The sequence below is a fragment of the Pseudorasbora parva genome, chromosome 6, assembly GCF_024679245.1.
Source record: "Pseudorasbora parva isolate DD20220531a chromosome 6, ASM2467924v1, whole genome shotgun sequence".
NCBI lineage: Eukaryota > Metazoa > Chordata > Actinopteri > Cypriniformes > Gobionidae > Pseudorasbora > Pseudorasbora parva.
The window spans coordinates 33,582,265-33,608,518 of record NC_090177.1 but is presented as its reverse complement, the minus strand read 5'-3'; the positions used below and the strand labels follow the sequence as shown (position 1 = coordinate 33,608,518).

General features: G+C 37.8%; 1 protein-coding gene across 2 annotated transcripts in view; it reads left to right on the top strand.

The window, feature by feature from the left end:
- Window positions 1–26,254, top strand: part of nkain4 (sodium/potassium transporting ATPase interacting 4) — a 115,376-nt gene that overhangs the window by 21,631 nt on the left and 67,491 nt on the right. For both annotated transcript variants that reach the window (XM_067446734.1, XM_067446733.1), the window contains exons 2-3: window positions 16,529–16,666; window positions 25,801–25,881. In XM_067446734.1, coding sequence (XP_067302835.1) covers window positions 16,529–16,666; window positions 25,801–25,881 — 219 coding nt within the window. The remainder of the gene's footprint in view (window positions 1–16,528; window positions 16,667–25,800; window positions 25,882–26,254) is intronic.

The following is a 26,254-nucleotide window of genomic DNA, read 5'->3' as shown; positions in this document are numbered from 1 at the left end:
TCCGCCTCGTCTCACCTTCACTGTTGAAGGACCAATTATAAATTTGAACAGAGAAAAGAGGGCTCCCTTTCCATACAAGTGCCTCCTATGAGTGGTCCAGTGGAGAGGTTCCCATGCCAACCTCCCAAAATTATGCTGCAGAAATCAGGCTGTCATGAGGGATGTGCTTTTAATATGCAAAACAAAGAGGAGGGGCCTCCAGTTAAGTGAAGTGATGATGCTGAATAAGCATACTCAAATCAGCTCAAAATGTAATCTGTATTTTGTGGTAAACTGTTGAAAAAGGTACACATTTATTAAGGTTTTTTTTGTTGCTTGCTAAATGTATTCATTAAAATAATCTTGGAAGTTAATTTCATTGTGTGCTGTCCATTTGAGTTTGGGAACTAGAACTTCAGTTAATCAGTTTGTTAGGGTGGGTTGCTACAGTCCTTTTTGAAAGGCAAAATATGTAAGATTTTTGGAATAAAATATCCAAAAACCACTAGAACGATATTATATATTTTGTTGATTCTTGTACTTACATTATCCCAAATGTTTTCAAATGAATGTTTAAAGCCAGAGAAATAATCCGTTTTAACCAGGACACGGGTCATGTCTGTGTGTCGCTTACCAATGACATCATACCTGTTACCCTCGATTTCCGGTTTTTATTTAGTAGAAACCATGGAAACACCAAAAAATATATATTGTATGTTTTATTAGACAGGCGAGCAACTGTTTGGAAATCATTGTTTTTTAGTTCGTCACGTTTTCTTGATGTACTGCGAGTACCGTGTTTCACCATGTCTAATATCGCTCTAGCTCACTGCAGTGTGAACAAGTGTCTCATATAGCTGCAGAGCCAACACACAAGCCCCTTTCACACTGCGATTCCGGCAAATACACGGATAATGCGACCCGGCATTTGTTCCCGGACCGCTAGATTTGGCCCATTCACACTGCCAGCGAAATACCGTAATATGTGCGCTTTTACACACAACCCGTAATGGTCCCGGATCGAGTTGACACGTGACATCCTGATGTGACGTATAATGGCGAGCGATCTCAGCTTCAGCGCGGATAGTAAGGAGCTCCGTGGTCTCGACTTGTGTCCAGTTTGCGCACATTTCTGCTTGTTTAATTTTAGTTTCTTTTGTATACGAACACTCTCTGTGTTTAAAACACCGACTAGCTCTTCTGGCACTGCAGGGTTGTATTATTGAAAAAACAAGCTCTAGGAGTCGCACGATAACTACGTACATGTTGCGGCATTAGTTTCGGCTTTTGTTCACACAGCGCTCGACCCGGGTCGAATACCGTAATATTACTAGGTCCCCGACCCGGGTCGAATTCGGTAATCAATTCCGGGACGTGGTTGCTGTCACACAGAAGCAGGCAATGTTCCGGGAATATTGCGGGTCCGACGTGCAGTGTGAAAGGGGCTACAGAGTAGCGTTATAACATAACTTTCAACACACTCAGATGTATCTAATATAATAAAACAGCGCTGTGTTACCCCACATACGCATGAGCAGAAGAAGTGGAAGCGTCATCTGTGGAATAATAAAAGCTCTGTGAAATCCAGGCGTCATTAAGCTACGCCTTGCTTTGAATAAGAGACCTCTAGCGACGAAAAATGACGTACTGTGGCTTTAATGTAACATTGCTGAAACTGAGAAGGGGATTTCTAGTTCCCAGCATGCCGTGCTTGCTTGGATGTGGACAGTAAAAAGGAAAATGTTTTTTAAATAACTTTTGAGAAAAATACTTAATTTTGTCTGAGGTAAAATAGCAAATAAAGTAGATATGAGCAGGACTGTTTTGTTTTCTGAATTAAGTGAGTATAATACTTTTAAATATTCTGGACAAAGTCAACACACACTCCATATTTTTTTTTAGCTGTTTCTATACAGATGTGTGTGTGTTTAAAGTTGGCATGAAATAAAAATCCACCCTATTTACTATATGCATGTTATTATTATATGGATTTCAAACCATGTAGTTATACAATTAGTCCAGGGTGGTCCGAAACTACATTTTCCCCAAGGGCCATTTTCCTGGTTGCATTGAAGCCGGCAGAACTCTAGAGTGACGGAAGTAGTACAACCTTAGGGGACAAATTGGTTCATCACCACCTGTGAAAGCCCTTGGTTAGTGGGGTTAAACCAAAGGGTTGCTTTATTTTATCCAAAGCGACTTTCAATGCACTTATTACAGGGGCAATCCCCCAGGAGCAAGCGCCTTGCTCAAGGACAGTAAATTACAGATAGGAACCCATCTCTCCTTAGAATACTAGGTATTGATCATGTACTATTAGGAAAGGGAATGGAGAACTTAAACTGATTCAACATTTTGGATTTTTAAAATAAGGCTAATAAATATTCCAGATTGAACAAGGTCTTGGATTTTACACTTTTTTTTTTAGCCATTTAATGTTTGAAGTGGTGTTTTTGAGTATGGAAATAAAATGTATTGGTGAATGTTACATGCTGTAAAGAGATGATGGTTGCATGACCACTGTTAACTAACTAGATGACTTATTGAATGATACTGCTTTTACCTGTTGATGAGTTTGTTGTGTCGCTCTCCGTGAAGAAGGCATGGGTTGAAACACGTTGGAGAGTTTTTAGATTTATTTTGTGTGTAGGCATCTGATAATAAAGGAGTTTTCATTTGAAAGAGTGCCATGGTCATGCTAAAGTTTTCTTTGATGGACTATTACAAACCCTACACCATAGACCACCTTGACTGCACACTTTTACCTAGTATGCACTCTCTTCTATTGGATTTTGTATGAAGGATTTCTTTCTTTTGCTGATGTGAAAAAGCTGCTTCGTAATGCATCTATCAAATACGTGCTGCTTTTTCTGGCATGACTACAGGTGACGTTCATGACCAGTGCTCTACTTGTAACTCCCCAGGAGAGGCGATGGGATTCTAGCATGAAAGGATCTCACCAGCTCTGCCAATTCTCACTCATGATAAAGCCTGCAAGGTTACTTCGTAAGTCTTCAGTTATGTAGATGTTATAGGATGGTTTGCATGTTCAGGGGTTGAATTGTATGCAACGGCCCTTTTTGGTTCTGTCTCTTCACTATTTGTTTTCACTATGCAAAGTTCACATCACATGTATATCATGTGTGTGCTGTGAACAACTGGAGAATGGAGGACGCTGTGATCAGATTATTCGTTTTGTGTTGTGGGTTTCGTGATAATGGAGATGGAATGTAGACATAAGTTATGCGATTGAAAGAGCTTAAAGAAGGGCTAGGAGATGAAATCTTCTACGACAGCTTGCAGTGCTTCATATATCATCGAGGCTGAGGAAAAACACAATGCCGCAGACAAAGGCGAGAAGTAAATGCCGTTAACATTAGCTTTTTGTATGTTAGTTTGTGGAGTAAGTATATGTAAACTGTGTGTTTACAATAGCTCAATCAACCAACTCAGTTTAATTGAGGGATTTTAATCTAATAAATATGTGTAGCCCCAACTCAAATTCATGATATTAAATGTAATTTTTGGTCCAACTCATTGATCAAATAAAGTTTAAATAAAATTGATACACTTACACTTTGCATGCTTGTTAAACTTAAATTAAAACATTTAACCCTCTGGGGTTCTTCATTTATGGGTCACACTCAGGACCTTCGGGTCTAAAAGGACCCGGAGGTCGGGAATAAAAGAAAAAAAAATTTGAGTAAAATCAATGAAATATATTTTTGTTCAATAATATTTTTTCTTTTCTTTTTTGGTGTTTTGAGATAATTTTATGATTTATAAATAATATTTATGCAATAATTATGACCCATTTTTTCCCATTGAATATAATAGAATTTTTTTTTTTTTTTTTTTCTTTTTTTATTAAAGCTGTATTTCATTTTAGAGTCAAGCCTAGGCCTCATGAAAGCATTTTTTTTTATTTGATTGGTGCCATCTGGTGGACACAGTGAGCATTTTTATCACGCAATAGCACATTTTTACCACTAGAGTGCATTACAGAACCTGTGTGTGTGTGTGTGTGTGTGAGTTTTTGTTTGTCTGTTTTGCACTCTTGATGTTTTAGAGATTCACCCCTTCACTGTTGAGTCCTTTTTTTCTGCATCCTGGCTGATTTGTAGATTATATGCACAAAAAAACTCTGTATTTTCATATTTTTGCCAATTTCCCATTCATTTCCTATGGGGGTCTTTTTTGACCCGAAGGCCCCGAGTGTGACTATTTTTTTTACGACCACTTAGACTTTTCCAATCCTGTCCCCAATTTTTTTTTCTGTCCATATACCAAGTACCAATACCCTCACCAAGTTTCGTACCATTCAGATGAAGCTACGATTTTTAACATTTCTTTCAAAAAAAAATTCGGGTCAGAAATGACCGAAGAACCCCAGAGGGTTAAATAGAAAATCAATTCTAAGTGGTTTAATTAATCATAATACACAATGTATATAATGAACAAATAAGAAAAGAGACCAGGGAGTGCCTTACTCTTCTGCATAATGGTAACCACAAAATTCAAAAACATTACAGAAACTGCTCTAAATATCCAACATAACTGACCATTAAACACCAACAATGACATTTTTCCCTTTACAAAAAAACACATAAAAATGAATCTCTAAATTGACTCTCCTAATGGAGTTATGTCCCTTTCAAGACATGCTGGGAACTACAGATCCACTGCCCAGTTAGTTATGGCAACAAAAATGTTTCTTAGTTTTAACACAAATTAATCAAGTGAACTTAAATATATTGGGTTGATTGAACACAATCAAATTTAAATTGTGACAATGTCAAAAAAATCTATTTTTATTTTATATTTTTTGGATCTCTGGAATTGATCTCAATTAGATTTTCCAGTGAAGACAACAGACTTTGCCATGGTGATGTACACTGGACTTCTCCAATCATTTAGTCTGCTTAAATATAAGGGATAATTCACCCAAAAATTTAAATTCTGTCATCATTTACTCAGCCTTAAATTGTTCCAAAACTATATGAGTTTCTTTCTTCTGCTGAACACAATAGAAGATATTTGGAAGATTGTTTGTAACAAAGCAGAAAGAGCAACTATTGACCACCATAGTAGGGGAAAAAATACATTGGTTGCTCTATCTGCTTTGTTACAAACAACGATAACAGCAAAGAGAAACGATATTATTGATAAAAGCATGGACATCCAGAATTCACCCGACTTTGAAGAGCTTGAACATTTCAAGCGACAAATGACAAAACTGCAACGCATGCTTATTATAAACAGAACATTATTGTACTTTGATGTGGATGCCAATGTAATTGTCGTTCTTGGGGTGAAGGGCATGTCAGTCAGTCAGAATAAGCAGTGGTGTAGAGATTTAAAAAAATAAGCTGTCTATGTGAGGCTAAACGTCCTGTGAACATCTCCAGATGCAGGTCCATTATCATTTCAGATGGTTCAGTTCTTCATTGATTTCCTGCTGACCCTGAGGTCTCTAAACTCTGAAGTGTAAATCCTTCATGTGCTCTGGCTTGAGAGGAGAGTGTGTTTATATATGCATGAATATTGTGGATAGGTGGCTTTACTTACAGCAGCAAACAAGACCCCATCGTGTTTCTGTTGCTGAGCATATGCATTAGTCTTTCATATGCAAAATGCGTCAGTGCAGAGAAGTTTGTCAGTATATCATTAAAGTTCATGGGTCTGAACAGAATTGGCTGGCTGAAAGCTGCTGACTGTTGTACTACAAGCTGTAATCGCATGTTGTGATGTTCTAATTAACGGCTTTATCAACTGGACAGCTGACTGTGATTTGGAGCAGTTAATTACTGCAAATAAAGATGAATTCTGATGGATTTTACAATGATGAATGCCACAGGGGCTTAATTACAACACACTTTGATGAAAGACATCCTGGCAGCTGTTGCAGTTTTGCTGTGGTTTGGAATAAAATGTAGTCGCTGCGTTTAGCTTCAAAGAGATTGTGATACAATACTTTTTTCTAGTGTTATTATAGCCTTGGAAATAAGAATACATTTAGTCAGTTTTCATTGAATTAACGTTGGGTTTGAAGTAATTCCCACAGATCTAGTTCAGAACTGCAATATTAGTGTATAAAATGAAAGTACTCAATGTTCAGATGCCCAAAGCTATGCTCTACCTGTGTTAAGCGGTAGTTTATTCTGCTCCTGGAGGGCCGCCGTCCTGCAAAGTTTAGCTCCAGCTTGTCTCAAAACACCTGCCTGGAAGTTTCTAGTATGTCTAGTAAGACCTTGATTAGCTGCTTCAGGTGTGTTTAATTGGGGTTGGAGCTCATCCCTGATCTAAAGCAACCAATACATTTTCATTCAGAACTGTTTTTGTCCCATGCTTCTTTTGATTTCTAAGGCCCTGTCCCAAATGACACCCTCACGGTCTTCCTCTGAGTCCACACTTTCATGACTTAATGCCGCTTTGACTGCCGGGTGGACGTCCTCTGCGTTGCTCTCAAACTTGCAGGGTCAGCTGAAGTAAGCTCACGAGCGCTTAAACTTATTTTTGCTTAAATGACGAATAGGACACCCTACAGTCTTGTGGACATAACAGACACATGCACGCAAGGTCTATACTGTTTTCAAGGTCTATCCATGTCATTAATGCAAGTTGGATGATTCTGATTGGCTCAGAGAAAATGCACAGTCATGGTAAATTTCCATACATTGTCAGTTAATCAGATGCACGTGTCCATAGACGTGTCACTTGTGGACCCTTTCACCCCGATATTAGGCCCGTAGTGACCTTCCAGATCTGGATCAGGCGCCAGCTTTCCCAGAACAACAAGTCCACCCATCTCTTAGGGTGCCCACTGTACACCATCTCAACACTGATCTGTAACAGAATATTGCGCACATACAAACATACACAGTCTCTCCAAGGTTGGAGCTGATTAAGCTCCAGTTCTTACCAAAACAGACTGATAACGTGCTTTCTCTCAGTGAGAGGGACACACAATAGTACAGGCACTATTCGTCTCGACTCTTTAGTGTTTCAGTAAAAGGAAATACATAATAAATTAAATGAAAGACAAATCCATATCTTGAAGCAGGGCTGAGCGAGCAATCACTGTTTCTGCACTCCTGGCATGTTAGGGATGTGTGATACCTCCAAAATCCAAACACACGACACCTTGTTGCTATCAAGTGTTTTAGTGACTCATCACACATCTCTAGGCTAGATGCTCAGTCACCAGAGACCAAATACACACTTAAGAAAACAAGAAACAATCAGTAGTTCTCCTTATAATAATATAGGAAGATAAATATTGATTAAGGCTTTTATAATGGATTTAATTGGGGTATACACACACACACACACACACACACACACACACACACACACACACACACACACACACACACACACACACACACACACACACACACACACACACACACACACACACAAGTATACTGAAGCGGCAGTGGATTTCAGAATCCCCTTTCAGGTAATGTACACTTTTTAGTGTATCTCTGTGGCAGAATTACAGCACCACATACTTGTCCGGCATGTATACTAGATTGCTTTGAGTCGGGTTCAGTGGTTTTGTGTGTATGCAGATATTTCTTGAGACGAAAAGATTGGATAGGGAACCCTCTGGCTTTGTGTAGATGTGGCCTAATGTAAAAAGGACTTGATGGAATAGATTTCCAGCTAATGGGAAGAAACAGAGGGTCATGGAAAGACTATGAATTGTTCAGATCTGTGTCTGTGTGATGTTTGTACAGCAGGCTTGTTATCAAGGATGGAAAAAACAGCCACCTCTTTATCAGTAGGAAGGATGGGGCAAAAAAAGAGGTGACCTCCCCAAGGTTTTGGCTGATCTCTCTGATATGGGTCACAAGAAAAGGAGGGAGAGGGGACGCGATGGATAGATGGATGCCGTCACGGGTCACAGTCTGGAAATCACACCCTCGCTATCATTCAGAAACACAGTGGGTGGTGGGTGTGTGTGGTATGCTTTGGTAGCATATACCGTATGCTGTGTATTTTCTGCAGAATACTATATTTGAGGAATGCTGTATCCCACAAGGCGGTATGATTGCTTATCTATTTTGATGTTCAAATGAAGCAGTATCAAATCTGATCACACTGTCCAAAAATTGTATACAGAATTGTTTTTGTTTTTTTTAAAGAATGCACTTATATGATCAAAAATACAGCCAAAACTATAACATTGTGGGAAAAAAACATAAAAAAAATTATATTTACATGTTTTAAGAAGTAATTTATTTATGTGCATCATTACTCCAGTCTTCAGTGTCACATGATCCTAATGAAATCATTCTGATTTGATAATTTTCGGCTCAAGAAACATTTCTGATTATTATCAATGTGGAAAGCAGTTGTGTTGCTTCATATTTTTATGGAAAAACCAAGACAGGTTTTTTTTCTTTGATTCTTTGATGAATGGAAGGCTCAAAACAATGACATTTATTTGAAATAGAAATCTTTCTAACGTGGTGAATAAAAGTATTAATCTCTTTTTAAATGTCTTACTGACCCAAAGTGTTGAATGGTAGTGTATGCGATAAAAATGTAGATTACTAGAGTTTAAATGTGTGTTGCATATTCCATAGCGTGTCATAAATTAGGCCTACATATAATAGGTTGTATTATAGGGTTTTTGTTTTCTAAGCAGCTGTGCAGATTTATTAGCGGTGAACAAAAGCTCTTTTGATTGTTATTTAGACTTTAGAGAGATGGAAAACTTCTTTCCCTCTCTTATTGGACTATTGCCAACTCTACATCCGTTGTCACACCCTAGTAGTAAAAGTTTTCTCAGAATGATTTGGATATTACACACACACTTTAAGGGATTTGCTTCAATTTAAACAGATGATAACCGCAGCGGAGCATGCCCTCATGGTTATCGATCATGGACAAAAAGGTGCATTACACAAGTTGATTTGTGGGCTAGCTGAAGCTAATCTAGGGGAAATGGCTGGTTTAAGGAGCGGGAGTGAATTTGATATGATGGAGATCGGAATACTTTGCCAGGAACCTCCGCTTCATCTTTCAGCCTCTAAAAGCATTCCGCCATTCCTGCACGTGCTAATGAGTCCCACAAGTCAAAGAGAGCATTTCCTCCTCCATCATTAGCTGTTTACTGCATGTGTAAAGCACTAAACATGCCATCTCTTGACTTCTCACACTTTCTAGAGTATTTATTTACTGTGTGGTTGTAAGCATCGGCGGTGTAAAAATTGTTTTTGTTTGGTAGTATCAGACTTTGTGTGAACAGGCCTTAAAGGGGGAATTCACTGCTGGCAAGATGAAATTCTAATAAAACCTGCCTGTCTATGCAGTACAAAAGCTCTGTGCTAAGTAGCTACAAAATACTGGAAAAAGGTAGCCTCAGCAGCCTCAGAAATCATGCCCACAGACCGCTGGCTAAACGTCTAACGCATATGGCACATTTAACTGGAAACACTTTAGGAGTTTTGAAGTCGTCATCTGATTGGTTGTGTCTACAGACGTGTGTCACATTCTTTATAGGTCCGACTGGAAACAAAGATTGCATGATGCCAAACCCCATCATGGAAGAAGAACAAGGTCGTGTTTACAACTGTGACAGTGAGTGCTTATCAGGAGCAACTAAACGCTGGGGTTTCAAAAGTATGTGAAGTGTGTAAAGTTTGCGGCATAGACTTTTTAAAATGCGTCCAATAGTTTTACACACCGGTCTGTTATTGTATCGACACTGACATTGCATTTTCACGCCTCTAAACATGACGTAGAAAAAAACTAACTGATTGGTTCCTTCACATGTCAGTCATACGGCCTCTGGGTGGTCCTTGGCCAATAAAAGCTGCTATGGAAGAGTCCAGACCTTCTACCGTCAGTCTGAAGTTCTGGCTACTTGAGACTAGTCTGACGTCTTTATTAGTTTGAGACCTGTACCGTCAGCCCCAGCAGACCTTACCACATTTTCTCTGGTTAATCTGTTCATACACTGGAAGACCCCAAAACACAACCCAAAATAAAACGCATTCTGTGTAATCGGGGCCTTAAGATTGAACAGTGGCTACTGCAGTCAAATTTTCCTATTGGACATTGTAGGACATCGTGACATATGATGGTACTTCCAACGGCTAACTAACCACGCCCCTGGCACAAGCTCACCATACCCTAAGAAATGTTTTCCCGCAATCATATGATGAGAACAGCTTCACTCCAGTATGAGCGCTTAAGCTACATGAATTAGAAACATTATGAATGAAACTTACTTGACACTTGCTTTCAGCATTCTAATGAAGAAAATATGGATAAATATATGCTGGCGTATATAGTATAACTTTTATTTAAGGAAATCTGTTTATTATAGGCTATTAGGTGTGAACTTATTGATCCTGCACTGCTTATTGATTCAGTTAATTTAAATAAATATATTGCATGTATTTGATCTATTTTTTTTTTCCTATTTTTTTGTGTGGATTTGACTGTTCAGTGTTCATAGATTAGTTAGTGGTCTCATTCTCTCTTGCACTGCTGCTTCGCTAGGAGTTAACGCAGTTTGAGCCAGCGGCTCGATCGATAAGGCAGACATTTCACCCTCCTCCACTTCAGGTGAAGGTGGGGAGAAAAGTCCTCTACTTTAGATGACTACTCTGTTGCAAAGCTAATGGTGTCACTCTCCACCTTTGCGAGTCAGACAGCTGTCAATCAATACTCCCCACCCTCGGTTCGTCCCCTCTGTCTCCACTCCACTTTTCAAGCATTTTATGAAATATGTCCATTGGGTGGAGTTGAGTTAGGCTCTGAACCAGAGCCGGCCTTTCCATTAGGCAATATAGGCGGTCGCCTAGGGCCTCGCCTTATCTTGGGGGGCCCCTCAATCTTAAAATCATTTTTTTTTACTCCAATGGGGCCAATTTTTATGATCTTGCCTAGGGCCCCACAACCTCACGGGCCGACACTGCTCTGAACAGGGGTTTAGTTAACCTTTAAAGTTTCTACTGCACAAGAGGTGTGATCAATGAGCATTATTCAAATAACTCTGTAAACAATTGGATAGTTTTTCAACCAATCAGAGCACAAGAGGCGTGATCAATGGGCATCGTTCCATCGCTTCTCTATCTGTCATCGTGTTAAACCCGCCAATAGCACGCCAGATGGATAAGCCAGTCTGTGATTGTTTCCCACAAAAGTGTAACAGAAGCAATATAAATGAATGTACAGGTTTCCAGACTGAGTTGCCGGGTGAAATCAAATCACCGGCAGATCAGGCTGGGTGTACCCAGTCTACTTCCCTACACAGCTTTCAGGAAAACTTGCTGCTAAGTGGAATTATACAATGGTATAGGAAAGGTTCTTTGGCAACAAAAGATTTAGATTTGGCATAAAGAAAATGAAGCCTGGTTTTAGGAGCTGTAGATGTTTTGTTGTTTTCTATTACAAGTCCCGTCCCGTTTTTATACATTTTTAGAATATTTTAGTGCATTATTTTATGTCTTGTGATTTATATTTAATGTTTCTGTTCTTTTCATGATCTATTTGCACATTATTATCTATGTATAAGTTGTTGTATGAGACTTTCCTCAAGCAGTCACTAATTCAAATGGAACAGACTTCTGTTTTGTCTGTCGGTTTCTTTTTCAGTCTCTCTCTCCCTCTGTCATTTGTCACTTGTTTTCATTGACGTCCCACCCGTCTGTTTCCCCATCACTTCATCTTTCTCATTGTATCCCCTTTTCCACTCTCATCTGTAGTCATTGTCTCCTCATCAGTCACCCCCTCCTTTTGTTTTTTTGTCACTTTTTCTGCCCTCTCCACTTTCCGTGTGTGTGAGTGTGTGTGTGTAAGATCTCCTCCTGCTGTCTGCTTCACACATTGTCCAAGATGTTCAGCTCTGATCAAGCCATCATGGCAGATGCTTAATTGTGTCTGCCAGGTCTGTGATGTGCTGACAGTCCCACAATCCCCTGGCACTCGTGCTCATATAGGGCGCTGGTCTTTGTCAGGCAGGATGCTGTGTTTTCTGGCATTTAGCTCTGAAATGTCAGCAAGACAGACAGGAAGTAAATAGAAAGGGACTAGTTTCTAAGTGCAGAATCCAAGCTTTCAGGTTTACTTGTTAAATGACTTACTTAGGATGGTGCCTCAAGGCATAATGTCTGTTTTGATCATTCTCTGCTACTTTGGCTGGAGATAACAAACATTATATGTGGTTTCAATGTCGCCTACAGGGGTTAAAGGGTTAGTTCACTCATAAATGAAAAATCTGTCATTAGTTTTCTTACTCTCATGTCGTTCCAAACCTTTAAGACCTTTGTTCATCTTCAGAACACAAATGAAGATATTTTTGATGAAATCCGAGAGCTCTCTGACCCCTCCATAGACAGATATTTAATGAACACTTTCAAGGTCCAGAAAGGAGTAAAGACATTGTTAAAATAGTCCATGTGACTCCAGTGGTTCAACTTTTATTTTATGAAGCGACAAGTACTTTTTTTGCTCAATAAACAAACAAAAATAACCATTTTATTCAAAATCTCTTCTCCTTCCTGTCACTCTCTTACACTATCCACTTTGTTGGGCTATTCACACAGTGCAGTGCTTCTGGGTTTTACAGCAAAACGGCGGCTAACTTTTGGACGAGTACGATGCCATGATTACATGTGTTGGGATGCTTACGTGAATCACTTAGGAGAGTGACACAGACGAGAAGAAATGATTGAATAAACGTGTTATTTTTGTTTGTTTTTCGCGCACAAAGTATTCTTGTCACTTCACAACATAAAAGTTGAACCACTGTAGTCACATGGACTATTTTAACTTTGTCTTTATGTAAGGGATAATGAATGTACACCCAGCTGGTTGTTATCGCAGAATAAACCCCTTCAGAGTGACGCAAGACCCCGACACAAATCACTCTGTCGGGGTTTATTCTGTGATTAAAAACCGGCTGAGTGTACATTATCCCGCGTATTACACGGCTAACAGTTACTTGTCTCAAGTAAATTAGACACAAAATATTGTCTTGAGTTTAAATATTTTATTAGCTCTTCCGCAAAGCTTCCGCAAAAAAAAAACAGTTCCAAACTGCTTCAAGCCATAATCTATTGCTCAAAAGATATGTTTTATGTTATTTGTTATGTTGAAATTAATGCTGAAAGGCATAGTTTACCCATAAATTAAAATTGTCCTATTATTCACTCCCCCTCAAGTCATCCTAGGTGTATATGACATTCTTCATTTAGATGAATAAAAGTCATATTTAAAAAGTCCTGGCTAATCCTAGCTTTGGCAGTAGTTGTAGCTCTGTTTTTGAAGTCCATAAAAAATGCATCTGTCCGTCAAATAACAAGCTCCTCGCGGCTCTGTGGGCTTCTGAAGCGAATCGCTGCATTTATGTAAGAAAAATGTCCATATTTAAAACTTAAAGCTCCGGCCGTTCGCCTTTGTGAAAGAAGAGTTGAAAGTGCCTTCTTCTCGCAATTCAAGATAGATAAGACATGCCTTTTTAACTGCAGAGGCACTTTCAACACTTTTCCCATAAGTTGAATACGTCGACGACAGCGGAGTGACACGTTAAGCATATGACTCATAGTACCCGGATGAGCGGTGTGTTATTCAATTTTGGAATGTGTGATTGACCAATCAGAATCAAGTATTTCACAGATCTGTTTAATAATCTGATTTAAAAAATGAAATTATGTTGCAGTCTGTGTGGTTCAGAAACCTCTTGGTTTTATTAAAAAATATCTTAATTTATGTTCTGAACATAAACAAAGGTACATCACAATAGAAAAGACTATCGCAACTTCTGTTTTATTCTTACTTTAAAATATAGCTTTTGAGTCAGTGTTAATGAACATGGAAGTTAGGCTACTGTAGACATCTCTAGCTCGCCTACATGCGTCACTCACTATGATGAATTAGGCAATATTTTAATCTCATGCTGCTTGACATTTAATTGGCTTTATGACTGCAGGGTCATTTTCAGTGCAATTCAATAAAAGTGTAAAAGAGGGTTGTTTAATTAGACCAACACTGTTCCCATTTCATTGCCATCTAGCGCAGCATTATTTTCTTTTGCAAGCAGTGCAGCTTTCCACCTCTTTTCCTCTTTCATCATCTCACAGCATGCAGCCGCCGGTCCGCCAGCCCGCAACGCGCGTCACACTCTCACTGAATTCTCATTAAACAGCCCTTTACAGCGAGACCCACAGGAGGCGGCGGTCACACGTCTGTAGCTCACCACCTTTGTGCTCCATTATTAGTGTCGTACTGTGTCGATACACTCTAACACTGAGTAAATGCTTGCTAGAATGAAGAAAGAAAAAAACAAGTTGTTTGATGTGTGAAAAGTTTTAAGAGCCACTTTGAGATGCTTTATTCTTATTCAGAGGTGATTCTTTAGAACCAGCTAAAGTGCTTTTGGAGGAAGTTCTCTTAAGAAATAGTCATTAATGCAAACTCATGTTTTATTGTCTTCTAAACCACTTTTGTGATGAGATTTCACACTGCATATTTTATATTTCTGAAAAAAAATATGGATGCAGTGTCCGTAATGTCACCCATAGGTTTCTGAAGAGCTTTTTTGAATCCCAAAAGTGGACTTAGCCGACGGTCACCATCTTGGCAGTGGGTCACTCCTGAATAACCAAAAATGGGTAAAGAGGTGGGACGTGGGAGGACTAACAGACAGCAGACAATCAGTTCCCCATGGCAAATGGCAGCACTGTGGTAATCCACCTGTCACTCAAAGTGGCCACGCCTTTAATTATGCAGAACGTTAAGGCTTAATATAATTTAAACTGATGAGTTATAAAAAACATTCACCCACCTCACAATTGTCTTGAAGGGCAAAATTAGCCGTATAGAACAAAAACTATTTTTGTACCAGGCTGTAAACATGTTTTTTTCTGCTGTAAAGTTAGGCATTTTAACATGGAGGAGGTAAAGATTTGACAAGACATTTTAATAACTACTTATCCATTGTGGAAATGTCTGATCACTACAGCCTATCAAATACAGAATATCCGTTCCCCTTTGATTATTTATTTGGAAACCAATTCCAAATGTTCTAGGACTTAATGCATTCCTGAATGTTGCAGGAATGTGTGAGTGTGTGTGTGTCCTTGTTTATATTACATTGTGGGGACCAAATGTCCCCATAAGGATAGTAAAGCCTGAGATCACCTACATTGTGAGACAGCCAGCGGTCCCCACAATGTAAATGGATTCATAAACATACTAAATTATGTTTTTTTGACAATGTAAAAATGCAGAATGTTTCCTGTGATGGGTAGGTTTAGGGGCAGGGGCAGTGTAGGGGATAGAAAATACGGTTTGTACAAAAAACATTACGCCTATGGAAAGTCCCCACAAAGATAGTGAACCAGGCGTGTGTGTGTGTGTGTGTGTGTGTGTGTGTGTGTGTGTGTGTGTGTGTGTGTGTGTGTGTGTGTGTGTGTGTGTGTGTGTGTGTGTTTAAAAACATTCTCCAATGGTTATTTTTGCATTTTATTTTATAATCAACAACATTCAGAAAAGCAAAAATTGATAACTGCAAGTTAACATACTTTAAATGTTTAAACGCTGAATATTTCATGAAAAGGAGTCAATTTGAGGAAGTTTATGATTGCACTCTAAAAAATGCTGGGTTAAAAACAACCCAAGTTGGGTTGAAACTGGACTAACACAGCAATTGGGTTGTTTTAACCCAACGGTTGAGTTGTTTATAACCTCGTAATTGGGTTGTTTTAACCCAGCTGTTGGGTTAAGTGTTGCTTAGGACAACCCGATTGCTGGGTTAAAACAACCCAATCACTGGGTTAAAACAACCCAATCACTGGGTTAAAACAACCCAATTGCTGGGTTAGTCCATTTTCAACACAACTTGGGATGTTTTTAGTCCAGCATTTTTTAGAGTGTGGTTGTTACTTCTCTGGCACACAATCATGGCTGAAAGTGGTCAATGCTAAGCAAGTGTAGGTGAAAAATCCCGTAAGATGCAGGTAAAATGTATTAATATGTATGCCATTATTGAAATACATGCGTCACATTTCCACTGACTCCAAATGTGTGGAAATCAAGATATTCAAGTTTTGTGCAATCTGAAAGGGGTTGGATGTTGCGCTTGAACAGCTCCAGATGTTTTGACAGTGTCATTATTTCACAGATCATTTGAATTTGAAAGAATCATTACCGAGATGTTCTGCAAAAAAAGTGTGCAGTTTAAGAGTTTGACGCACAAAGAAGGCTCTTGTGTCAAAGATTCTTTGATAGTCCTCCAGCCAAAAGGATCAAAGTCTGAAAGGAAAAAATGAATCCCAGCATTCCTTAAACTTGTATTTCAAATTATTCCTCACCTGAATTATTTATGTATATATGTCATCTCTCTCTCTCTCTCTCTCTCTCTCTCTCTCTCTCTCTCTCTCTCTCTCTCTCTCTCTCTCTCTCTCTCTCTCTCTCTCTCTCTCTCTCTCTCTCTCTCTCTCTCTCTCTCTCTCTCTCTCTCTCTCTCTCTCTCTCTCTCTCTCTCTCTCTCTCTCTCTCTCTCTCTCTCTCTCTCTCTCTCTCTCAGATGGTGGCTTTAGAGAGGCAGGTGTTTGATTTCTTGGGCTATCAGTGGGCTCCTATCCTTGCTAACTTCTTCCACATCCTGGTTGTCATCCTGGGTCTGTTTGGCACCATTCAGTACAGACCTCGCTATATAGTGGTGGTAAGTGTTGCTTTAAATTAAATCTAATCCTTAAATCTCCCAAATGATCAGGTAACATTTTATCACCAAAATGAAAGAAATTGTGTTTGCAAATTTTACTTCATAATTTTGACTGATACTAAAAAACTGAATACACACACACACACACACACACACACACACACACACACACACACACACACACACACACACACACACACACACACACACACACACACACACACACACACACACACACACACCGTAATGTTTTTTTTTTGGTTACAAACTGTATATTCTCTCTTTTTACACTAACCCAAAACCTTTCTGCATTTTTTGAAAAAAATTAAGCCAAAAATTAAGCCAAAGTCGTTATACACATTTGTACGCACACATACACAACAATACACACACAACACAAAATGAGCTCTATTATAGTTTTATTCATATTTTGAATTGACTTTTATTTTGATATTTTTAGTATAATAATTTAATATTAGGTTTTTTTTTGTCATTTTGTTATATGCTTTTGTCATTTTATTAGATAATGCTATTTAGGTTTGATTTACTTTTCATTTCAGTTAAACCAGTTAAGAAATGCTTTATCTTGCATATATTTCAGTTTATTGCCATGCAGCATCTCACGTTTTTGTTTAGTTTAAAGTGCCACTATGTAGTATTTTTTGTGAAAAAATTGCTATTTTAACCAATGAACCGGGACGTCTGAGGGAGTCGCCTGTCAATTGTGTCATATCTGCGTTACTCTCGGTTTCCAGTTTTATTCTGCAGAAGCACTTTACTCTTAGCAGTGTGAACAAGAGTCACAGCAGCCGCTGAGCGAACGCACAGAGAAACGTAATAACATCATTTTAAACACACCTAAATGTATCTAATATGATAAACAGAGCTGCGATACCTCATACTCATGACTGGAAAAGCGGAAATGGCGCCGGCGACTGTGTCCCATCATAATAAAAGTCCTGTTGTTCGCGAGCCGTGTTGCGCAACAATCGCTCCAGCGGCCGTGCTCAGCTCCTCAACACTCGGTCCTGCTCTGCTTCACACTACAGAAGCGTTAATAACCGCATCCACGAACATGATTTCTGCCCGAGTCCTATCCCGACTCTTTTCCATCGGCTGTGAGGTGAAGATCACATATCTCAAGATTCTGCGCTCAAACTTGGCGTCATCAAACCAGGCCTACGACCTCTAGCGGACGGAAAAGGTAGCTTTAAGTATTTCATCTTTATTTCAATTAGCAGAAATATTTTTAATGGTTTTAGTTACCGACAGTTACCATAATGTATATGCTTATATTGCATCAAGATAAAAGGAAAAAAAAAATCTTAGTGGTACAAAATATCTTCATTTTAATCAAAATATAATTTATTGTTCTTGAGAGGTTTTGTGAGATTCCCCAAACCATGCAAAAAATCTGTTTAATAACAGGTGTCAGTTCGCATTTGTTCCTTCATGGCAGACACTTTTTAGAAATGCTTACATGCAAATAATGTTTGTGGCACATGCAAATCTGCTTACTGTTGATCAAAGACAGCAGGCCTCTGAAGCAGAGCTGAGCGCAGCCCTTTACTGATAATAGACTCCCCTCAGACACTGCACCGGCCTTATACTTTGACACATTGTATGGCATTTAAATCCCCTAAATCTGCAAATAATTACCATGAATTAAATGATTAGAGTCCAGCTCCCTTCAGCTCCTCACTGGGTCAGTCCATGATAAAGCTTCACTTCAAGTTCAACAGGATTATCAAGGTTTAGTTGATGAGACTGGAAGCAAGCTATTTTAGGAAGCTGAATACTTGAATTATTATTTTATTATTATATATAATCAGCCTTTAATTTACATCCTAACTCAGTTTAAAATAACAACATACTAACTCTTATTATTGATACACTCATTTATGTTATGATTTATTTCTGTATATAGTATAGTGTACAAAGTTGTACATTTTCTGTATGTTTTAAAAATGATGACCTACTAAATATGCCAAAATGTGTACTATATTACAATTTTATATTACCGTACCATTTTCAGCATTATAGGTGAACTACAAGTAATATCAGCCACACAATTGAATAAAACATATTTATAATCATCCAAAATGGTGTCTAGATGCTGTAAGAAATGTGAATTCATGGAACAACAATACAGTCAATCTCATGTCGATCTTGAGTACCTATAGAGTAGAACTGTAAAAGTATTTAGTTTTATTATATTTATAAAAGAAAGATAGTCTGTAATCAGATTTAGCCATACATATATGATCTAAAATCAGATCTAGTGGCTGAAACAGGAGAAGCAGCAACGAAGGCTACAGCAGGACGTCTCAATGGTATGTACTGTAACTTTTATATATGCTTGGTGGCCTGTCATGCTGGCGAGTTTTACAACATTTGTGTGTTTACTCGTGGTTTATGAGGGCATAATTTGGTTCATGGACTATTGTATGCAATTTAATGTTAGCTGTAGCAAGCGGAACAGTTTCACACGTCAGGCTAGTGTTTACATGGAAAAACTATGGAATATTAGCGCATTTGAATGAACGTCGATAGCTAACAACACAGACATTTGAAGCAGTTTTACTGACCTCCTGCTTCAAACACACGCCCGTGAACATTAATCGCTGGAACTGTTCCATCTTTCAGCATTAGACAAGCTAAAAAATCCAGAGCTAAAATGCGCTGAAATGCAGGGAACAAACCAAAACTTCTGCTCCGGAAAAACAAACTCCATCCACTGTCCTATTAACGCTTGGTTCTTTGGGAAGCTGTTTAGGGTCGTCATGCCCTGACAACCAAAAACATACTTCTTTGACGACAGTATTGATTTTGTGAAGTCCTGTGACTGCACAGCCGGCTTCCCTAAAACGTTTGCTCTAGTCAGGCTCGCCCTTCTGGGAGAAGATCCCGCACGGCCCGTACAAGGACATTCCGCCGTATCTGACGTCAGGTAGACCCATACTCGGAAAAAACCAAAACCAGAGAAACCGGAAGGAGTATTTTTGGCACGGAAGTACTACATTAAACATCCAACTTTTTTTGTGGAAACGTTGTCCATGTTTAAGATTTAAGGAAACTGTCTTTAACAGTGTAAAAAGTTCAGTATGCTTGAAACAGCATTTTACTTTTCCTGGGAATGAAACCCATGACCTTGATGTTGCTAATGCTATGCTTTACTATTTGAGCTGCAGGAATAGACTTTATTATGTGTCTTTTCATCCATGTTTAAGATACGTTCACATAAATAATTTTTTGGGTCTTCTTATTATATATTATATAGTTTTTTCACTACTACTCCTTCAAAATTTGTCCAATTTTGAAGGAGTAGTAGTGAACTGAACTGATTTTTTTATTTATCTTTGTTCAAAAGTTATGATGTCGCAAACTTAACGAGGTCGACCCGAAATTGGTTCAGAGGCTGAACATCTCAGTCAAACTTTGATCAATCGAAAACGATAACTGGTACACTAAGGGTCCATGCCAAATTTGGGAACAGTGCTACGTACAGGTCATGAAATCTGAAAAATTGCTATTTTTTGCTAATAACTTTTAAACAGTCTGTTAGAAAATGGATTCCTTGTAACAGGATTGGATGAACCATGTGTCCGTTATTTAGAATTTTGTCATAAGTGTCGATATCTTTAAAAATGTTTGATGTATTGGCACAAAATGTGTCGTGAAGGTAGCCTGGTTTTACCAGACTCTCGTACATTTCATTTGTACAGAGTCTGGCCACTCTCCATTGACAAGCGTTTATTTCCGCGAAGGCGGGCACCCTGTTGAGGTTTAAAACTATTGGATCTGCCCTGAGCCACTCTGGATCTGCCATAACCAATTGCTAACGTTTGGTCGTGACGTATGTCATGCGCCCTTCGCCTGTTTCACTCATGGAAATCTGACAAAATAAAAGTGCACATGTGCATGCCACCTCAGTGATAAAACTATAGGATAAAACCTAAAACTCGTGCATTCGGATTGTGATTTATTCACGCCACGGTGGAGAGGAGAGTTCTGTGATCGGGAACGCGGCGCTCACGCGGTCCGTAACATGATTGTATGCTGTAAATAAAATGTCATATGCTTGGTATGATAATAAATGCTGCTATAAATAACGGACCAATTCAAATGTTTAAGTGCTTTTATTTTAATTTGTTTGAGCGGTGATGAAATATATTGCTCTTCTAAATACAAGTCTATAAATGCATCCTAATAACAGCAAAGCAACCGTATGGTGTTCTGCAGGGGTCAGAAATGATTACAAACAGTGAATTTTGAAGTGATATATTGTTGAAAGCTCAGAGATGTGGATTCGGACAGCTGTTACATCAACATGACCTTGCGTTTGTCAAAAGCAGTTGGTAACTCGGCCGGGGATTTTTCCGCGGGTGGTAAGAGACGGACGGCAATAAAATAACTGACCAGTCCCTGTAACCTAAATGATGGCAATGCCTTCCGACCCCACGAGAAACCATCCGAATAGCTTCAGCAAACTCCTTCATCACTAACGAAGCAAACTGGAAAATCAAACTTTTCCCGAGTTTACCCTGTTGGAGGGCCACCAACAAACCCCAGCAAAGACTGTTATTGCTCCGGCTTTAACTTCTGGATATTCGGCAGCGGTGCCACAATGCAATGAATGGTTTAGTTTGCATCTTTCACGGCGCCGCCATTACTGAACTACAACTCAAACTAGCGCTCGACATCAACGTCATCGTTCTCAGCCACTCCCTCTGTTCGCTGATTGGACCGGTAAAAATTTGTTCGGAGAAAACCTAAGAATACACCGCAGTCCCAGATGTAGTACTGAAGGAAAATGAAAATTGAGCGGAAGTACGTAGGAGGGCAGAGCCAGAACACAGCACCACCTAGTGTTCCCGGGATATATCAGGTGTTTTGAAAAAATGCTAATTAATTTTTGAAAACCTTTCAAAATTAGATTTCTTTGTCATTTGCATTAGGCCTACTTGGTTTATGTCGCTTCCGATGATACCTCATTTGTCATTTTACAATGACCATCAGCCATATTGAAGCAAAGGAAACAGATTTTTCGCTACTCCTACAAATTTGGTCAAAAATTGGCTCAGGTGATCTTTGGACTAAGCTGGACAGAAACGACAGATTTTTTTTTTTTAATATCCGCTTCCGTTCATAAGAAATTCCTCTCAGAATTTGACCCTGCCAGTGTTTGTTGCCTTATGCTAGTTATCTTAGCAAGTGAATTGGTTAGCATGCTAAACTGTTGCCATTCTTTCTAATGTGGCTCTTCAGCAATCAGGTTAAGCATAAGCTACATTAGATAAAGTTATCTTAGCATGCTGGTTAACATGCTTTTGTAAGTTTATTATGCAATGAAATTCATCATTAAAAAAAATCATAAAAATATATCTAACAAACCAAAAAATCAGCTATAAGGGCTTTGCCCAGTAATGGTTGCAAGCAGCTATATTTCTACCTCTAATTGTGTCTGAAACTGCACAGCAACATCTTAATAAGCAATTATTTTCCATTGAACATTATAAATAAACTTAGCAACACTGAGTTGCTCTGATAGATTTACAAATTGAATTTCAAACACAACATTTGTAGATGGTGAGTAGAAATGTCAAGTTAACCAAAGTGGGAAAAATTTGAGAAGCCACGAATAGAACAAAGCCATGAAAAAGTGTGGAAGACAGAAATGATAGACAAGCCTGGAAGCAAGACTCGCGGTTCTGAGACTCCTGGGAATGGTGAGGAGTATTGCTCAGGCTTGTGTCCGCGTCATGTGTTATAGAGACTCATTCGGCTTCACAACAGGTTAGGATTACTATAGTCGCCACCATATAATAGTGATGTGACATGTGAATCATGCTGTCTCAGGTGTATCGTTTCCCTTCAAGACATTCATCTTCTCAGAGACATGTATTAAAGACTCAGTCTTGCTGAGCTGTTTGTATTTCTTCTCAAGTCATGAATAGATACAGTATCCTGTCATACAAGATTATCGGAGTTAAATACAACTTAACCCTAACACTTGAATGTATGAAAGTTTCGCCAATTATTATATCGTATTCAGGTCTTTAGTGACCCGGCTCTATATCTATCACAGGTGATATCTAAAAGTTGCATTAGTATAAAACTCTCTGGATAGTTTAAAAACGATTAAAAAACATATGTTGTTACCTTTTGGAGCATATGTTTTCATCATGTCCTCATCAGAGCTCATTTCAGCACATTCAGCATCTGCCTGATATTCACTATCTCAAACATGTTCTCAAAACTATCATTTTCAACATCTTCAAAATCAATATTTTCATTGTTGACAGATCTTTACCAGATCCACCATCAGTGACACTAATAATTGATTGCGTTTAGGACTCGATTTACTTATAGTAAATCACTGATGATACGTAGGCTACTTTCTTTTGTTTTATGCTTGCGGTAATTATGCGTGCAATGTCACTTCATCATTGTGTATCAGACATTGCCACCTTGATCAGTAAAGGTGAACTGCAGTCATCAGATATTCAATTATTGTTGCGTAAAAAATAAATAAAGTTATACTATTACATACCTTGGGTCACTAGTGACCCTATACAGTTTTTACAAAACATTAATTAATTTTTTTTATTTTTTTATTTTTTTTATATGTGAATAATGAATAGATTGAGGAATACAAAGTAGGTTGTTGTCTAAAAAATGACTGAGGGAGAGAATAGAGAATTACTTGAGTTATGCGTTTAAGGGTTAATTGACTCCCTCAGTCAAAATGAAGTGCATTTACACTAACATATTTACAATGTACGTTGACAAGGCATTTTAACCTGAGTGTTTACTAGCAGAAATGTGAAGCTCATATTTTTGTTAAAACATACACATGAATGTAGTTAAATTGTTCATTCTTTGATCTGTAAATTTGTCCTTTGAGGTTGGGACTACTTTATATGAGGTGGGTGGATGAATCTTTAGTAATGTTACCAATGTGGATGGCATTGGGTCCATATAAACTTTTGCAAGTTTGCTCCATTTTAAACTTTGTGAGAAGTTCAGTTAAAGTATCCACAATGGAAAAAGCCTTGTAAAAGTAGTCCTCTGATCTTTGTGTATCAGTGGAGGAATTCCCAGCGGAGAGCGTTGTGGAAAATATATTTGTTGCTGTTTGGTAAAAATTGCTCTGAAGTCATCTCAAGCTGGTCTGAAAGGAAACCTGAGATCCACTTTTACTCTTGTGAAGCATACCTTTTTGTATTCTCTTTAGACTCCCCATGAGCAGTATATGCTTCATGATTTTAACAAAAATGTTTTTTTTTCTCTCTCTTTCTGAAAGTTTTTATACCAGCAGGCTGGAGAACTAATTCAGATGAATATTTCAGTGGAATTTATAGGCTTTTAAAATCCTAATTGATTGTGTTTGTTTGTGCAAACGACCTGAAAGACAAAAGGCTTGGTGTTCAAATGGGATGTTCTGCTATAAAAGAACAAAGGAAGATAAAAATCATGAGTTAATAGATAAGAGCCTGTTTAAAAGAAGGGCTCTGTCCAAACACACTCCCTGCAGATGTTTTCAAGCATCTGCTGTTTCCCATATACTCTGAGAAAACTGCTCTGATGTTACCTGAACAAGTTAAGTTTTAATTTGTTCTAGATAATTAAAGAGGCACAGTGATGATGATAATACCATGGTACTTGGATTTATACTATGGTCCTGAATTATTTTATTGATAATGTTAACCTGAAATTTGTTTACTACTATATGTAGAAAAAATATCTATATTTTCATACTATGAAAGTCAGTGGGGTCTGTTATTTTAGAGCTTTTTCATTTTATTGACAAAAAACATCACCAAAATATCTTCTTTCATGCTCTGCAGAAAATAAAAATATTAAAGTATAAAATATATTTTAAAAAATCCCTTTAAAACTGTATTTTATGTATCACTACATAATATATAGTACCATTCAAAAATTCTTAATAATTAAGTAATATGCATAATTTAAAAAAATAATATTTTTAAAGAACTGACTTATGTTCACCAGGGCTGCATTTATTTTATTATTTTTTAGGACTGCATTTATTATATCCTTCAGAAATCATTTTCCCATATGCTGATTTGATGCTCAAGAATCAATCAATATTGAAAACAGTTGCTTCATATTTTTGTGGAAACATTAATATGCTGTTGTTTTAAACTTTATATTCTGTTTTTCCTCCCACAAAAACATTAAGCAGGAAAGATGTCACAATATTAATAGTAATAAGAACCACTATTCATAATTGAGCACCACAAAAAAAATTTTTATAACTGAGCAGCAAATCATCATTAGAATTATTTCTGAAGGATCATGTGACACTGATGACTGAAGTAGTAATGATGCTGAACATTCAGCTTTGATCACAGGTTTAAATTACATTTTAAAATATATTTCCCTAGAAAACAGTTATCTTGAATTGTAATAATATTTCACACACTGTAATTTTTTTTTTGAAAAAATAAGTTATCTCGTTGCCTTAAAATTTTTAGTTCATTGAAATTAGAAATTTGAGTTAATACAAGGAACATTTTTGAGAATCGACAACCAAATATTATTAAAAGATTTTGTTAGCATATTGCGGAATTGTGTTTTATTTGTGATGATGCTGTGAAACATGCACAATTGTGCTATTTCCATGATTTATCACATTTTTATGTGGTTCAGATACAATAATATTTTCAGTTTCTATTTATTAAACCAATTTCTTTCATTATATCAACTCAAATTTTTTTATTTCAGTAAACACTGAAATAAAAAACACATAATAATGAAAAATTTTAAGGCAACCAGTTTACTTACTTTTTTAAGTTAAACCAACAATATATTTTTACAGTGCAGTATTAAAGTTAAATTAATGCTGCTCTGGTGATCAAAAATGTTACAATTTCTTGATTATTCCAAAATTTTGTCCTCTAGTGTGCAAAGTCAGAAATAAAATCCTTAGAAAACCGGATAATATCCTGGCAGAACCTTGTCCTCCATTAACTTTACAGACATTTGCTTCAGCCCTAAAGCACAACACAATGAAATGCCAAAAATTCCTTCATATTAGCAAAGTAGATGTGTCTTAAAGTATAGCCTGCGGTATGTTGGAGTAATGGATTATCCATCTTTTTTGACAGTATACGGTGTGGACAGCATTGTGGGTGGCCTGGAACGTCTTTATCATCTGCTTCTACCTGGAGGTTGGAGGTCTGTCGAAGGTAAGAGAGATTCACACCTAAAGTTACACATGTGTCAGCTGTCAATGTTTTACAGCTGAATGAACCCGTTTATGACCATTTTACAGACTATATAATAGCTGTATTTGTACCAAAAGTTTTGTGACCAAGTGTCTTACTCTTAGGTTTGCATTGAACACACAGACACTGGTACTGATTTAAGCACTGTGCTTCTGTTCCATTGTTTATCATTGTAAACGTGCGCTGTAAAAAATGATATGATCAATAAGTTATGACAGCTTATGTTTTTACATTGCTTTAAATCTACAATATAAGTCATACAAGAATCAACTCATTTTTTAAAGTCAGTAATTTAAGTTGAAATTACTTTAACATTTAAGTTGATTGCACTTAA